This window comes from Pinus tabuliformis, chromosome 4_2, assembly GCF_031772625.1.
Source record: "Pinus tabuliformis cultivar Carrire ecotype Pingquan chromosome 4_2, CPIR1, whole genome shotgun sequence".
Classification (NCBI taxonomy): Eukaryota; Viridiplantae; Streptophyta; class Pinopsida; order Pinales; family Pinaceae; genus Pinus; species Pinus tabuliformis.
The window spans coordinates 437,629,640-437,647,342 of NC_142304.1; the positions used below are offsets into that span (position 1 = coordinate 437,629,640).

Here is a 17,703-nt window from a genome sequence, read left to right on the forward strand (position 1 = left end):
ATTGATATAATTCTATTTCTAAACCTTTCGGTCCTAGATAATTTCCAAACTTTACGTTAAAATAACTTTTAGCTTGTATGAAGAAATTTCTTTAATTAAATATCTATATTTTAACATGGTTATCTTTTTTTGTAATAGTTAGAAGCTCATGACTAGCCTCTCTCATCCATCTCTTCTTAATAAAGATTTCCAAAACTTCATAAATAAATATGTGGTTCAATCGTCTTCTTTATTAATTAAAACCAAAAGTTCAATTGTTTGACATTGTATAATACAGCTTACAAATACCAAAGATCATTTTCCCATCTAGCTATCTTGTTTTACGTTTTCATATTTTAAACATAGTAGGGATGAAAAAAAATTAGAATAAGTATCAAAGACAACCAACACTACAATTCCCCTTATTAGTCCCTGCCATCTGGCATCCGGCAGGGACTATAGTAATCGAAAGGACCCCGACTTAGCATTAGTTGACCCCTGCCCTTCTCTGTTATACGGCGGTTAGAGCAGGGATATGCTAAGTTTCGTTTGCACTCACTCTTTCGCGATCCTTCGCCATCTTATTTGGCCTCTTCCCGAGGCGGAAGAGGCCGGAGCATAGCTTAAACTCGTATTTACGCACAATCGAGTGGCCCTGACCGTGTGCGGTTTCGTTTTAATGCTAACATTAATTCCTTAATGTTTAATGTTAAGTGTGAATGGGCATACATATGCTAAGGTTTGCTTGTTCTTTTGCAGGTGTCGGCCGTATGCTCAAGGTTTGCATGGCGGGAGGTGTCCGCCTACCAGCTCGGCGGTTTTGTGCGAAGCATTTGAAGAGCAGGCGGTGTGTTGCCTCAGTATCTTTCACTGGTAAACCAGTGTCACTCTTTGCATTCCGTTTTCCATTGTGGCATCCGCGAAAAACGGGTTCATAGCTGAAAACGACGGGTTCCTGGTTCTGCAATGGGGTTTTTGGTTTGGAAAGTGGGGCGCATGCCCAACCACATACAGAGGTCAAAAACCCTAGGTCAGTTGGAAGGGGCGGTTTTGTGCGAAGCATTTGAAGAGCAGGCGGGTTCATAGCTGAAAACGACGGGTTTCTGATTCTGCAATGGGGTTTTTGGTTGGGAAAGTGGGGCGCATGCCCAACCACATACAGAGGTCAAAAACCCTAGGTCACAAGACCCCTTCCCATGCCAGACTGTTCAACTTCCGCGCAGCTCAAACATAGCTTTTGCATGTAACTTGTGAAATGATGTTATGCATAGATTTATATCGGTAATCCTTTAATCCGCTCCTATATTCGTATCCGCTCAGTTATCCATATCGGCTTCTATAGCAGTATAAACAATTATTCGCTAAAGCCGAGCTATCATCCCCTTATAGTTCCTGCGCCACTTCTGTGTTCAGGGTTCAAATATCATCTTTTTATGATGATGACTCAGACGCTCAGAAAACGCGACCGAGAGCCGGAAGCTCTGCCGGTGTCCACTGACGTGCAGGAGGCGAAACGCTTCCACGGCGAAGAAACAGAGCGGTTTTGTCAATTAGACAAAACCCTATCACAAGAAGAAGACGAATGGGCTGCCAGTGAGGAGGTCATAAATGAGGTCATGAAAACCTAGGTCAGTTGGAAGGGGCGGTTTTGTGCGAAGCATTTGAAGAGCAGGCGGGTTCATTGCTGAAAACGACAGGTTTCTGGTTCTGCAATGGGGTTTTTGGTTGGGAAAGTGGGGCGCATGCCCAACCACATACAGAGGTCAAAAACCCTAGGTCACAAGACCCCTTCCCATGCCAGACTGTTCAACTTCCGCGCAGCTCAAACATAGCTTTTGCATGTAACTTGGGAAATGATGTTATGCATAGATTTATATCGGTAATCCTTTAATCCGCTCCTATATTCGTATCCGCTCAGTTATCCATATCTGGGCATAATTTGGCGTCGTCCGATATTCCTAGCGGCCAAGAAGGTGGAACCCTAGCTTCGGACTTGGGGGATGATCTGTTTTATCTGTTGGGGGCTTCAGATGACGAGCTCGGCATTCCTTTGAGCCCTCTTACGAATGTGATGGACGAAGCACGCCAGTCTCCTGAGGAGAAGGCTGATTTTAAATCTATTAGCGAAGTCTGGGACTTCGATGACAATTTTGGAAACTATCGACAGTTTGCATCGTATGACGATGCCCATCAAGCGAGCGAGCTACAGATGCCAGGGGAAAATCCAGCACGAGGGTGGATAGCAAATCGAAAACGAATTGCAAGGCACTGATTTCCTTTCTGGAAAAAAAGACCACCCAGGACTTGAGGTTTGCAAGACGAGATCGATACCTACAGAAAGGCATGGGGACGAGCGAACCAGAACCCCTAACCAGTTCCGAAGAAAGGCAAGTAATTATGAGAATTCGAAGTCGAGCAAAGAGACATGGGTTCGTGACCTTCTGTAGAGAAGGGCAGACAACGATGGATTTCAGGCTGGGAGTTGTGAGTCACGAAGCGGACTTCAATAACATTCCCCCGGAAATAGTTGAATGGGTCGAGCAAGCATGGAGGGATCGAACGTCTGATCAGTTACTTTTTTTTCCGGGGCCAGGCAGGTTTCTGGTTGTGTACATCGGGTATACAGAGATTGAAACGTATGCTACAGAGGATTGGGAATTTCGTATTTCACGTGTAAGAGACGGGAACAGGATCGGTGTGGCGCAGAACGAGAAATGGGAGTGCGCGTTGAGAAGCAGATGGTTGGAGTCGAAGGATGAGGTTGGCAAATGCGGTTGAGAAGGAAGACCTAGCGTTATAAGAAATTCGGAAGGTATTTTCATTGGACCATCAGCTTAGCTGATTTGACGTGGGTTAGGGTGATTCAGGGGATATGCTTAACATCTGTTGCGCCCTCACATAGACTGATTTGATGGGGGTTACATGTCTTGTGTACAGATTTCATTCCAGGTGACATTGTGCATGCAGCGTGGGGCTACGTGTAACGTAATTTTCTTCTTATATAAGAAGCTTATACATGATTTCGTCGTTACGGCTTGTTATTTCGCGCTTCCGCTCCAGGGTTCTAGGATATGCTACTGAACATTGCTTTATTTACAGTTTTTTGGCCTGTAAGTTCTGAATTCTTTTACAATTGCATGCTTGTATTTCTTTACTTTGCTCTCGCACATATCACATATACATGCTAAGTAACCCATTAATTGAATTGATGAATAGATTGATTGGTATCTCTAATGCCATATCCCTGTAGCTTCGTTAAACATTTGTTTGCAAGGTATTGATTGTATTCCTAGGGTCATAGAGTGCTTTGCCTTTGGTTTCCTTCTTGCATTGCTATTGATAGCATAGTATTTCCAGTCTTGATATTAGGTTCAAGAACTAGGATATTTTTTGGAGTGTGCATATGAGTTTGTGAGGATATTAGATCAGAGAGAGGATATTTTCATTTATGCGTGCAGTGCCTCTTCAGAAAATTAATGCATTTGGTTGAATTAATAGCACGTTAAGCAGATCTGAGTCCATTCTTTTATTTTCTTGATTTTACAGAGGGTTGAGTGGTGATTATACATGCTAAGTAACCCATTAATTGAATTGATGAATAGATTGATTGGTATCTCTAATGCCATATCCTTTTTGGATGCTTTCAATTTACACAATACTTACATGAAAAGCTCTGCTGCTTTTTGGATGAAAAGCAGATGTCTGGTCCTTGAGTGTTGAGGAATCATGTTCTCTGTCTGGAGCAAATTCAATGGGGTTTTCCATGAGCTAGAGCTAGTGTCCAAGACAGACAATGGACTAGTGCTCTGAATTGGGTTTGCTATATGGGGCTTCTCTTCGTCTTTGTTTGTTCTGTCATCTCTAAATTTCGAAGGAAATATTGGCTTGGTATCCCTGTAGCTTCATCAAACATTTGTTTGCAAGGTATTGATTGTATTCCTAGGGTCATAGAGTTCTTTGCCTTTGGTTTCCTTCTTGCATTGCTATTGATAGCATAGTATTTCCAGTCTTGATATTAGGTTCAAGAACTAGGATATTTTTTGGAGTGTGCATATGAGTTTGTCACGATATTAGATCAGAGAGAGGATATTTTCATTTATGCGTGCAGTGCCTCTTCAGAAAATTAATGCATTTGGTTGAATTAATAGCACGTTAAGCAGATCTGAGTCCATTCTTTTATTTTCTTGATTTTACAGAGGGTTGAGTGGTGATTATACATGCTAAGTAACCCATTAATTGAATTGATGAATAGATTGATTGGTATCTCTAATGCCATATCCTTTTTGGATGCTTTCAATTTACACAATACTTACATGAAAAGCTCTGCTGCTTTTTGGATGAAAAGCAGATGTCTGGTCCTTCAGTGTTGAGGAATCATGTTCTCTGCCTGGAGCAAATTCAATGTTCCCTAAGTGTAATATAGCTGCCAACCAGTCCAGCACGTCACCTCTCTTGTTTCTTTATCTATTTGAGTGGTTTGCTAATCTGCTGAGTGGTGTGTGTTATGTCATATTCTAGTGTGATAACTGTTGTGGTTTGACTTCTGATTTAAGGATCCTGTGTGTATAATTTTTATGCTTTGTCTCTAAGGTTTACAGAACTCAGCTAAATTTGTTTCATATTTAAATCTGCAAATCCGATGGTTGTCCGTGTGGTAAATCTTTATGGGAAGCATTATATACTTCTTTGTGTGAACACTGATCAGAAGTTATAATAATATTCTTTCATATGCTCTGAGGTGTCTCACTCTTTCAACACTTTGTTTCTGAGCTTTGGTTTAGGGTTTCAATGTTGTTATCAATAGGTAATGTTTTGATGAAGTGTTGGTATAGAGATATCATAAAACGAGAGCTAGATCTACAGCTCTTGAGTCAATAGTGACACAAGAGCTGGAGATGTCTCAAAACTACCGAGTTGCATCAAACTAATAGAGATTTGGAACCATTAGTTGGATGTAACTTTAATGCAAACACTGTGATAATATTATTTGATTCCTGTTGTATTGATGTGAAACAGAGTATGCATATTTAATTTTTGTGGTTGCCAAATTTACAAAACTTGCATATTCAACTTCTGTTGTTTGATTCACAGAGCTTGTACATTCACTCACTCTTTTGATACAGTGATCTTAATTGATACTTGTGACTTTTGGTAAACATTGACTATTGCATGAAGGAAAGTTAATCTCTAAAACCATACATTTGTAGCCTTTCTGACTAGTTGTTTACAGAGTATTGATTGGTATCTCTAATGCCATATCCCTGTAGCTTCTTCAAACATTTGTTTGCAAGGTATACACAATCAATCGTTAGCTTTATGATGCTTTCAATTTACACAATACTTACATGAAAAGCTCTGCTGCTTTTTGGATGAAATGCAGATGTCTGGTCCTTCAGTGTTGAGGAATCATGTTCTCTGCCTGGAGAAAATTCAATGTTCCCTAAGTGCAATATAGCTGCCAACCAATCCAGCACGTCACCCCTCTTCTTTCTTTATCTATTTGAGTGGTTTGCTAATCTGCTGAGTGGTGTGTGTTATGTCATATTCTAGTGTGATAACTGCTGTGGTTTGACTTCTGATTTAAGGATCCTGTGTGTATAATTTTTATGCTTTGTCTCTAAGATTTACAGAACTCAGTTAAATTTGTTTCATATTTAAATCTGGAAATCCGATGGTTGTCCGTGTGGTAAATCTTTATGGGAAGCATTATATACTTCTTTGTGTGAACACTGATCAGAAGTTATAATAATATTCTTTCATATGCTCTGAGGTGTCTCACTCTTTCAACACTTTGTTTCTGAGCTTTGGTTTAGGGTTTCAATGTTGTTATCAATAGGTAATGTTTTGATGAAGTGTTGGTATAGAGATATCATAAAACGAGAGCTAGATCTACAGCTCTTGAGTCAATAGTGACACAAGAGCTGGAGATCTCTCAAAACTCAGTGTCCTCTGTCACATTATATGTATAACAGAGCCTTGGATATTCGAGACCCTTCAATTGTAACTTGGGGGTTAGTAAATCACATAGTGAGATCTTCAGTTCTTGTTGAATAAGTTAACAAGCCTGTTGAGTATTGTGGTTTAACCTACACTTATTGGACCTTAAGCTTCTTTATGTCTAGTGACCCGAGTTGCATCAAACTAATAGAGATTTGGAACCATTAGTTGGATGTAACTTTAATGCAAACACTGTGATAATATTATTTGATTCCTGTTGTATTGATGTGAAACAGAGTATGCATATTTAATTTTTGTGGTTGCCTAATTTACAAAACTTGCATATTCAACTTCTGTTGTTTGATTCACAGAGCTTGTACATTCACTCACTCTTTTGAGACAGTGATCTTAATTGATACTTGTGACTTTTGGTAAACATTGACTATTGCATGAAGGAAAGTTAATCTCTAAAACCATACATTTGTAGCCTTTCTGACTAGTTGTTTACAGAGTATTGATTGGTATCTCTAATGCCATATCCCTGTAGCTCTGGTGACGCATAGCTCTGGTGAGGCATTAACAGCAGCATTAGCATGAATTATTTCGTGAAGCCCTGGCGAGGGGGGCCAATCTCCTAGATATGGTTATGGGTCTGGATCAAACAGTTACTAGAGAACCAGCAACAGATCCAGTGCAGCTACTGTCAGACAGGCTCAACTTCACGCAGGGACTCGCTGCGTCGCAGCTTTCCTTGTTAATATATAATCCTCATTGTAATTTATAATCTTTATTTTTGTTAGCTAATTTGATAGTGGTTCAATGGTATTATAGTGGTGCACATTAATAATATTAACTTAGTAACCCATCATTTGTGGTAACTTGGTAGAAACTTATTCTTAATCATAGCTTGGTGCTAACCCATCTATGGTGATAACGAAGTGGCAAGTCCTCAATGCTAAGTGGATTATAGCTCATTCGTGGAAACCCATCCTCAAGGGTAACTTAGTCATTAATCATCCTTGATGTGATGTTATTAGTATCATTTCCTCTCCTAATGTACTTTCAAGTGGACCTACTTTGGTCAATTTACTTACTTGGCTTTTCTTCAAAATTCCTTCTTAAAAACTCAAATTTCTCTAACTTTATTTTGCTTTTCTCTTCATTAGAAAAATTTTGAGGTCCAAAATGGGCCTCAAAACAAAAATTTACAACCAAAATCAACTTTATAAGAACCAATAGGATTCAATGTGATGATATCAACCATGGGGGATGATTCACCATTTTTGGAGTAAAAAAGCGAAAAGATAAAAAAAATAAAAGAAACTCATATTTTCAACTCATATTTTCAACTTATCTCCCTACGGTTTTACTCAAATTTTAAGCGAGAGCACTTTTTGGATGAAAATTTTGATTCCTCATCCAAGGAGTGCCCATGTTTCAAACTTTCGATGGACCTTGCTACATGAAAAATGAGAAATACATGAAAAAATGTGATTGCAATCAGATTTTTCATGTATTTCTCATTTTTTGTGTAGCAGGGTCCATCGAAAGTATGAAACACTGGTACTCCTTGGATGAGGAACTAAATTATGCACCCAACGAGTGCTCCCACTCAAAATTTGAGTAAAACCGTAGGGAGATAAGTTGAAAATACGAGTTGAAAAGAGTTTTTTCTTTTTTCCCTCTAAAATTTGATGATGTAATCTAATTTTATTTTATTATTTTATAATAGTTCTTAGGAGGCCCATTTGAGACCTCAAAATTTCTCTAATGGAGCCATTTTAAATTATGAATTTTTTGTGGGTGATATACATAAATTGTAAGGAATAAATATGTTACTAACGATTGTGATTTTATGCTATCATAGCATTTATAAACACAATGCATGGTTTTACCTTTCGATTCAATCTTGGTGTTATCATTAATAGATATGTGGTTGGCATCATAGAAAGCAATTAATATGTCAAAGTCCTACTATCTAACTAGTGAGAATGCTTATCGGAAATACCCTAAATTTTATTACTAATAAGAAGGATACGACATGTGAAATGCTCAATAATAGTGATGTTTGACTTAATGTTCTCTATTAGATGAAAAGCATCATAAATCCAGCCCAAATCCTACTTGGTTGCGTTAACTTCGTTTGTACCCAAATCACTTTGTGTACTATGTAACTATTTTTCTTATATGGTGAACTCAAAGCCAATAGTACGATAGACATTAATCAAAGTTACTTTTCCTTCACATATTTGGTGCCAATATAAGTTGTCTGAATGGCATCATAACTTTCATTACCATTCTTAACCAAAATAGTGTGCCATCCTAGACTCTATAAGAAAGTTTGAACATACTAGGTATATTTCATCTTGGTATCAAGATGTGGGATTCATGATATTAAATAAATATCTTGAGGATAATAAAAGAGATAATGCTTCCTAAGGATTAACCTCTTAAACTAATTTGAAATGGAAAATCTAGGAAATAAAGACCTACCCTCCAAACAAATTGTAAGCCCTCTCTAAGAGTGATTTACCGCATGGTAGAGAAGGGTCATTATGTCTTGGTGTGCTTACCTATGTCGATGTGTTTGCCACTTGATGACATGTCCACTTCAAAGTTCATGGTACTTCAACGTTTCATTTCCTAGTTTCCTCAAATGTAAAATGCTCATCAAATATATTTTTTTTCTAACGGTTGAATGAATGTAGCAACCATTTCTTCTTTTCCTCAATTGTATAATTATACAATAATCATCACATGTAATACCATCTAGTAAATTGGGTGTAGCTCAAGTGACTAAGAGAAAAATATTCCCCCACCCCAAACCCAAGTTCAAATCCCACTTTATGACATTTTTTCTTCATGTGCTAATTTTCATTAAGATGTTGACTTAACCTTGAGCTCTGAAGAATTTTTTTTACCTTAGATACCATCCTCAATATGAAAGGAAGTGCCCATGGATTTCACTAAGAAATGCATTATATATAGAGAGGGGGGGAGGGGGGGGGGGGGACATGGTGCCCCATAAGAAATGAGAACTACATTACACACACACACACATAATTGATCAAATGTTGAAACATTTTTCTCTTAACAAAGTTTTCATTATGTCTTCTTTTTTTTTTTCCTTTTTATAGGCATGCATGGAAGAATGTGATTTTATTTGAGGCACTTTATCCACCTTGGCACTCTCACTTTGATATCATCTTTGTCAAACCACTTTATCTTAAAAAAGTCTCTTTGATTTTATGCTTATAGTGTTACTATTTATCTTAGGCATTCCTACCTTAATAACATCTTCATAAAATATAGCATGTCTTTTCCATGACATCAAAATCATTTTTTTGGAGACTATGATTTGATAGCATTAAATTCCCATGCATAAACTAGCCTATAGAAATATTTATTTTCTAAGTTTATTTCAAAGAGATCAGTGTGAAGTACCCTAGATGCTTTTCGTAAAGAATCTTTTTTTTGGTTGGGGTAATTTGTAACCTTTGACATCTCTTTGTCTTTTTCCTTTTTTATCATCTAATTGATTTTTTTAGTAGGATTGAAAGGATTACCTATTAGCCCTGTTGTATCTGTCTTACCCATGTTTCATTTTCGGCTCTGTGATCCCATTTTTAGGTGAGCCCTTATCTTTTCATAACTCCATCTCCTTTACTAGGGGTTGTTCCATTGTTCGTTCCCGATTTTTTGTAGCTTGGGCTACACCCTAAACTGTGTGATAGTCTAGCATTTTTATCTGAAAATGAGATCTTAAATCAATATAAAAGTATCACAGACTCGTGCAGGAATTCCTTTATTACTTAGTGCAACGGATTGAAAAGATTGCAAATAATATAGACAATGATCAGTTAGAAAACATAACAGTAACAGACATTAACACAGCAAATAATCAAGGAGTTCACCAAACTTCCTAGCTACATCTCCTGGTCTAGCTTTCAATGCCGACCTCTATATTATGTCTTCAAGAGAAGATTATTACAAGTGTGAGCTCAAACCAAGTCTTAACACAACAGTAACAAAACAACAGGGATTTACTTGAAATCCTTAAGTCTACAAGAGTACCCCGACTCTCCCTCTTGCTCTTTGTCTTTTCCTTTCTCTCTGTCTCAGCAACTACTTCTCTATCTCTGTCATTGAATGGCTTTTATGCCTCTCGGTGCTTATCTGTTCGTCTCCCCTTTCGAGCTCTCTGGCTTCTAGTCGTTGTCCCTTCCTCTCCTTCTAAAGCGTTTTACAATCATTGCCAAACTCCATAAGGTATGGTGGCCACCTGTTCATAACGGAAAGAACCACTGGCACGGGTGAAATCCCAAAAAGTCTTTTCTTTGTTTACACAGAGAAATACATGGAATAAACTGAAAAATCCATAAAAACTCTTTCTATCGGACTTCAAATAACACTGAATCCGCCCTATAATCCCTATCAAGTCCGTATTATATCACTGTCGCAAGCCCACCGTTGATCTGCTTGATCTCTGATCCAACGGTTAATATCCATTTCGGGCAGCGTATGTGTACAGAAATCACCCGCCCGAAAAGGTGGTTTTCTCTCTCCAGTGCCAAGCCACGTGTCAGCGAGTTTATGGGATCTGGTGGAGCCCGTCCAATACCACTTACCACCTGAGGCTCGCCCGAAATCCCGCTCATTACATAAATCAAATAATAGAAAGCCGCATATTTAAATCTTTCGGGTCCGGCTTTTATCGCTTCGGGCGCATTTCCTTTGTATTTCGGTTTTATAACGAAAATGCATAAATACAGAGAAAACTCGACAAATCCCTTTATATCGGATCTCAAAACTTATAGAGTCGCATTTATAAAACCCATCAGTTCTGACTATCACAAGTCGCATATTGTATCAGCCCCGCTCCTTTGTATCGCTGTGATGCGATATTGCAATGTGATATATCACAATCGCATATCGCATGGTCTTCGGGCCTCTATTAAGTCTTCCCTTTGTGTTATAGAGATGCCTCCGATGTACTCCGTTGACTTCTCCCGATTGCGATATCCCGATTTGATCAGGATCGTTGATCGGTCCGATCCGACGGCTCCTATGCAACGTTACTTCCACCTACGGTTAGCTTTGTTTTCTGCCATTCTTCCACTGTTTTCCCTTCCGATAGTGTTTCCGATAGTTAAGATATATGAAGACTTAGAGGTTTTATGATCCATTTTGGATCACGCCTTCCCACTGAAAAGCTTTTGGACCACCAAAAGTTGGTTTTTAGGCATCGATCAAGTGAGGATACAACTCCCTCACTTGTTTAACTTCTATCCATCGTGCTTTGCTTGGATTTGAACCTTTGAGCCCTATTATTAGGTACTTAACATCCCCTCCACGCATAGTTCTCACCTTCTTGTCCAGAACTGTATCTTCCTATAACTCATTGAGATATTCAAGCAACAGATCCTCAATAGAATGCAAATGAATTTTCTCTTCAGGATCTTCAATTAATGAATGTTAATATAATCTCAAGTTTTCCGCATTAATGACTAAATAGATTTGCATATAAGCTGGCAAATCAAGGCAAAAAGCATTTTCACCAATTTTATCAAGTATCTTGAAAGGTCCATACCTTATTGGTTTTAGCTTCTTACCTTCACCTTGCATTCTGTCTTTGCTGATGTACAAATAGACTTGATAACCAACTTGGAAACTATGCTCAACCCGATGCTTGGCATGTCTTGCCTTGTACTTGGCTTGACTTCTTTCCAGTTGTTCCTATATTGCCTAGTGAATTTCCTGGATTTTTTCAATGAACTTGGTTGCTTTGTCCACATCACTGTGTCCATCAACTGTTATGTCTTTACCAAAGACAAAATCCAAGGGAGACTTTGGTATAAAACCAAAACAAGTCTCAAAAGGAGATCTCTGAGTAGAAGAGTGCTTGGCACAATTGTAAGCATGTTGCACATAGCACAAGTGCTCTTCCCAAAGCTTGGGATGCTTGTTCCAATAGCCTCTGAGCAACTGGATCATTGTCATGTTGACCACCTCTGTCTGACCATCTGTTTGTGGATGAAATGTTGTGCTCTTCTTCAATCTGGTGTCCATCAACTCCCATAGATTTGACCAAAACTTCCCAACAAATTGAGAATCTTGATCAAATACAATAGAAGTGGGTAAACCAAAATGAACCCATACATTCTGAAAGAAAAAATTTGTTGTTTGTTTAGTTGTAACCTGCTTGTTACAAGGTATCAAAATACACATTTTACTGAACCTATCCACAACAACATACAAATAATCATGACCTTTTCTAGATTTTGGCAATCCCCCAACAAAGTCCATGGAAACACTTTCCCAAGGACGAGAAGGAATTGGAAGTGGAGTGTACAAGCCTAATTTTGTATTACTGGGCTTGTTTGTAGCACACATAGTACACCCTTTGATATATCTAGAAACTGTCTCATGCATTCTTGGCCAATAACAGAACCTTTGCAATTGTGCAATTGTTTTACTTACACCAAAATGACCTGATATTAGAGAAGTATGTGCTTCCCGAATCATGTTAACTCTTTCAGTTTGTGGAATGCATAACTTTCCCAAATGATATAAGAGTTGGTCCTTTACATAATAATCCAATTCTTCTACCTATTTTCCTTGACTTAAAGTTTCATATACAACTTTAAAATCTACATCTTGAGCATATTGTTCAATGTAACTTTCATGCATTACTGAATTATGCTTAAGTATAGTAGATGCATTTATGATTGGTCTAGATAACATGTCTGCAACCTTATTGTGTATGCCCTTCTTATATCTGATGACAAGATGAAATTTCTATAGAAAACCCATCCACCTATAATGTCTTGATTGTTGCAATTTAGTTTGTGAGTGCAAATATTGAAGTGGTTGATGATCTGTGTGTATGATTGTTTCCTTACCCATTAGGTAATGTTTCCAATTTTTCAAACTTTGTACTAATGCATACAATTCTTTATCATATGTGGGATAATTAACTACTTCAAAATAAATGTCTTAGAATGATAACATATGGGTTTATTGTGTTGCATCAACACTGCTCCCATGGCATAGTCACTGGCATCTGTCTCAATCTCAAATGGATGTTGAAGATCTGGCAGTGCTAGTACTGGTGTTGTACTAATTTTTTCTTTTAAGGTGTCGAAGGCTTTCTGTTGTTTGCCTCCCCACTTAAACACATGTTTCAATCCTGTTAAAGCATGTAATGGAGCTGCAATCAATGAGAAGTTAGCAATAAACTTTCTCCAGTATTGTGTTGCCCCTAGGAAACTTCTAACCTCTGTAGCAGATTTGGGTTTAGGCTAGTTCACAATGACTTCAACCTTAGAGGGATCTATCTTCAATTCACCACCCCCTACAATATGACCCAAATAATTTAAAGATGTTTTTCCAAATTCACATTTTGACAGTTTTACATAGAGATTTTCTCTTTTTAAAACATCTAAAGTCTGCTTTACATGCTTTACATGGTCTTCCCATGTCTTACTAAAAACAAGAATGTCATATAAATAAACAATTACAAAATCATCAATAAAAGGTCTAAGTACATCATTCATAACTCTCATAAACGTAGAAGGAGCATTAGTTAAGTCAAAAGGCATAACCAACCATTCATACAGTCCTTGCTTTGTCTTGAAAGCAGTCTTCCATGCATCTTTTTCTGCAACTCTGACCTGATGATAGCCACTTCGCAAGTCTAACTTAGAAAATTAAACTGTTTCTTTCAATTGATCTAATAGATCATCAATACGAGGAAGAGGATAACGATTCTTTATCGTTATTTTATTTAGTGCTCTATAATCAATGCACATTCTCCACGAACCATATTTCTTTCTCGCCAACACGATTGGAGATTCACATGGTGATGTGCTTGGTCATATAAACCCTTTTTTGAACAACTCTTGTACCTGCTTCTTTATCTCTGCATTCTCTAAAGCTGATAACCTATACATTCCAATGTTAGGTAATGGAGCATCTTGCTGCAAACAAATATCATGAACTATTTCTTGCTTGGGTGGCAGGCCTTTTGGTTCTTAAAATAGAAAATCATACTCTGAAACAAATTTAACTAAATTAGCTTTTTGTTTAGCATCACAGCCTTCAAATGCATTGGATTTTTCAGGATCCTTTGCCTTTACAACCATTAGTAAAAACTACTTTTTTTTTCCAAAGAAAAAAGCAGTAACTTTTATTAAAAAGATAATGAAAAGTTACATCATTTGCACAGATAACCACCACAAAGGCTCGGATGCTATCGCACCCCCCTCAACGTTAGAAGACTAACGTGAACAAAGAAAATGGAAGAAAAGAAAAGAGAAAGAGAGAAGAAAAAAGGAAGAAAAACTGTAAGACTCACACTCTAAGTCTTTCTCCCTTTCTTCTTTTCGACCTTACGCCACTCTCCTTGAGTGGGCTCGGTCGGAACTATGACTATCTGAGTTTCTGTATTCAGAGGTCCAGCTTCTTTGTCTGAGTCTGAAGAATCAGATTGATGTTGCCGTTTGAAACCTCCCAAGCCTGGATCCTCTCTTGTCATCTCTGTCTGTTTGTTCAGGGTGGGTTCCTTTTGACACTCCATTTATGGTGGTACCTCAGTCTTCTCTGTATGGATCTCTTCCACCTCTGCTTCTGATTCTTCTTCCTCTGAATCTGGGGGTGAAAATTTCCATCCTTTCTTCTGCTTCCCTTTCTGTTTCTTTTTATTGTTTAACTTCTTGGCGTCTGGACATGTGCTTTGTAGGTGACCTGTCTGTCTACAAAGCCTGCATCTGAAAGCAGTGTTTTCATAATCCAGTACTTGCAGCCAATTTTGTTGTTTGTAGATCAGCCTTATATTTTCTGGCAACCCTTTGCTTAAATCTACCTCCACGCAGATACGTGCGAAGGTGTAGATCCTTTCATCAATCCTATCCATGTCTGTTTTGATATATTTCCCTATGCTGTTCCCAATGCTTTCCAGGACTTGTTCATTCCAAAAATGCAATGGAAGATTGAATAATCTAACCCAAACCGGCATTTTGGTTACAGTGATTTTGTTTGGATCAAAATCTGGGAACCATGGGGTCATAAACAGCCCCGATGTACCCCAGAACCATGGCCCAGAACTAATGACTGTATCTCTGACTTCCTTTGATGTGAATCTTACTATAAAGAACCCCTTTGAACATAGATGAATATCGCATTCCATGGTCCAGCTGGTGAAAATCCAATGGAATAGGTCCAATGGCTTGGGCCAAAAACTGTTGAAACGGCATATAAGGGCTTGTGTTTCATAGGACCTAACGTAATCGTCAAGCCCTGGTGCATCTAAATTTAAAACTGGTGTTGCCTCTGACTGATCTACAATGTAAGGCCTGGGTATATTCCCGCCTTGGTCTGAAGAGGACCCTGTGACTCTGCTGCCCTGAAGTATATTTTTGTAGGATAGCCCTCCCTTGGGTTGATGTTGGGAATCAGGTTTTTTACCCCTGTCTCCCCCTAGGGAGCTTGGCTATCCCTGATACGGAGCCCCTCCTCTCAATCTGAAATTTAGAGAAATGGTTGATCCTGGTCCAATCTCATAGCTATCCAACGTCCTATTATCCTGGAGAGACCACCTTCCATTTACCAAGTGTTGGATTTGTACTGGGAATCCCGTTTCTGCCCAGATCTGTTGTTTCAGCTCCAAGGAGGTGCTATCTGCACGGATCCACACTACACGGGTTTTTCCTTGTGGAAGTTTAATCAAAATCTGAAACCAAGAAATTTTTACCTGCTCTGGCTGCAAGCAAACCTCCAGATCTGATGCCGATTTTGTTTGTTTTTCCTTGAAACTTTCTAGATCTAGTAAAACTTTGCTCGATCTATGCTTTGAACCCTCGATCTGTTGCCTGGGCGCACGCTGTGCTCGAATAGTGGCTCGATCAGAGCCGAGACGACTTTGTTTGAGCACCTGCGTTGTGGGGGGGTTCGGATCTGCACCATACGTCCCACCCCTGCCGGTTTCCCACGCATTCTGAGCTTGGCGGTGGCTGGTTTCGAGAATCTTGTCAAGGGTCTTGGTGAACTGGGTTAAGGCCGGAGAAACCTTCAAACGCTTCTTCAATACCCTCCGCTGCCTCTGGCTGCGTTCGATCTTCGGCCATTTCACGAAACTGTGTAAATCCTTCTTTGGCGGCAGAGCTCCCCCAATCCCAAACTGCTTGGGTCGTTTTTCAAACAATGGATTAAACGCCTTCGGGATCACCTTCTTCGCAGCAACTGGAGCCTTATCCCCTCTCCTCGGAGCCATTGCTGCAATCGATCGACCGAACCCTAGAGGAGTTGCAGAGCTCGATATAAATTCTCTTACCGTAATATTGTCAACACCATTAGTAAAAACTACTTACTTGAATTCACAATTCTTTTCATCTGTCCTGAATTTATGAGAGAACAATTACCTTTGAGTTTATGAGCTCTTACAATATATTCAATTCCATCTTTAGTGAGTTGATACTTATTTTCATCTCTATAGAAAATAGCTTTCCTATCATACAAGTATGGACTTCCCAAAACAATACCACATATATCTAATGGAACTACATCTAACTCGACCTCATCTACAAATGTTGATCCAATAGCAAAACTAAGTTTACATTTTGTCATTACTTGTAGCTTTGTTTTATCACACACCCAACCTAATGGATATGGCTTCTCATGAGGTTTTGTTTGTAATCCAAACTTCATTACAATTGTTTCAGAAATCAAATTTACTTGTGATCCACTATCAAACAAAGTATCAATCTTATTATGCTTGGAAATTACACTAATACGAAAAAGCGCATTTATTTCTCTCTCATTACTTTCATTATTAACAGATTGTGCGGAATTACTAGTGGATGCTTCAAAATCTTTACCTTTAATACTCGTGGCTGTAACTGTTGTTTCATCGCCTGAATCTGACCCCAAGTCTTTCTGAATAGCGGCAGCATTCTTCTTCTCCTTTCCACCAAACGTCTTGGGTTTCATTTTTGGATGCAAAGACCAACAGTGTGCCTCATCATGTCCTTCTTTCTTGCAATGAGTGCATCAAGGTTTATCCTTCTTTACAATGTTTGCTTTCCTCTCCTTCCATTTCAATTTCTTCTTTTCCTTGCTCTTTCTTACAAAATATTTAGATGTTCCCCCAATCTCTGGGTTTACATTCTTACCTCTAGCTTCTAGATGTGTGGCTTGAATTGATACATCATCTAAGCTAGTGGGACTAAATATGAGAATGGTATGCTTTAAATAGCTATGAAGACCACCTATATACTTCAATAAAGTTTCAGGTGAGTCTAATAATATTCCTAGAGTTAAAGCTCTTTTCCTGAATTCCTGAGTACAACTTTGTACACTCTTACCCTTCAACTGGTGAAGAGTTTGCCAATTCATCATTGCCTGCTACATGTAAGCTAAAGGATAGAATTTCTTTTGGATATCAGAAACAAAGTCATTCTAGGTAGAAAGGATTTTACCATGTTTTCGCAGATCAACTTGGGTCTTGCCTTCCCAGCATACTAGTGCAGTTCCTCCAAGTCGAAGGCTAGCCAGCTGAATCTTTCTCCTTTTTGAATCAATGTTTTGCACCCTACAATATACATCAATCTGTCTTATCCAATTATCTAGCTTTTCTGCATTTAGTTCTCCATCATAAATTAGCAAATCAAACTTCACATCTAATTTAATCAAAGAATTTTTCTTCTTTTTCTTATCAGGGCTATCTTTATGAGAAGAAGATGATGAGGTAGGTGATGATGGAGGAGTTGGTGGAGAAGGCATTTCTTCTTT

The 17,703-nt window shown here is 38.6% G+C and overlaps 1 protein-coding gene across 1 annotated transcript; it reads left to right on the plus strand.

The window, feature by feature from the left end:
* Positions 1–2,384: 2,384 nt before the first annotated feature.
* LOC149169835 (uncharacterized) lies at positions 2,385–3,114 on the plus strand. Its single transcript, XM_089427179.1, has 2 exons — positions 2,385–2,791; positions 2,917–3,114. Exon 1 carries the CDS (start codon positions 2,443–2,445, stop codon positions 2,755–2,757), a length of 315 nt encoding a protein of 104 aa, XP_089283305.1. The 5' UTR covers positions 2,385–2,442; the 3' UTR covers positions 2,758–2,791; positions 2,917–3,114.
* Positions 3,115–17,703: the final 14,589 nt, after the last annotated feature.

What these genes read in the sequence shown, in the direction of transcription:
- LOC149169835 (XM_089427179.1), top strand. Translation starts at nt 2,443, where the DNA reads ATGGATTTCAGGCTGGGAGTTGTGAGTCACGAAGCGGACTTCAATAAC.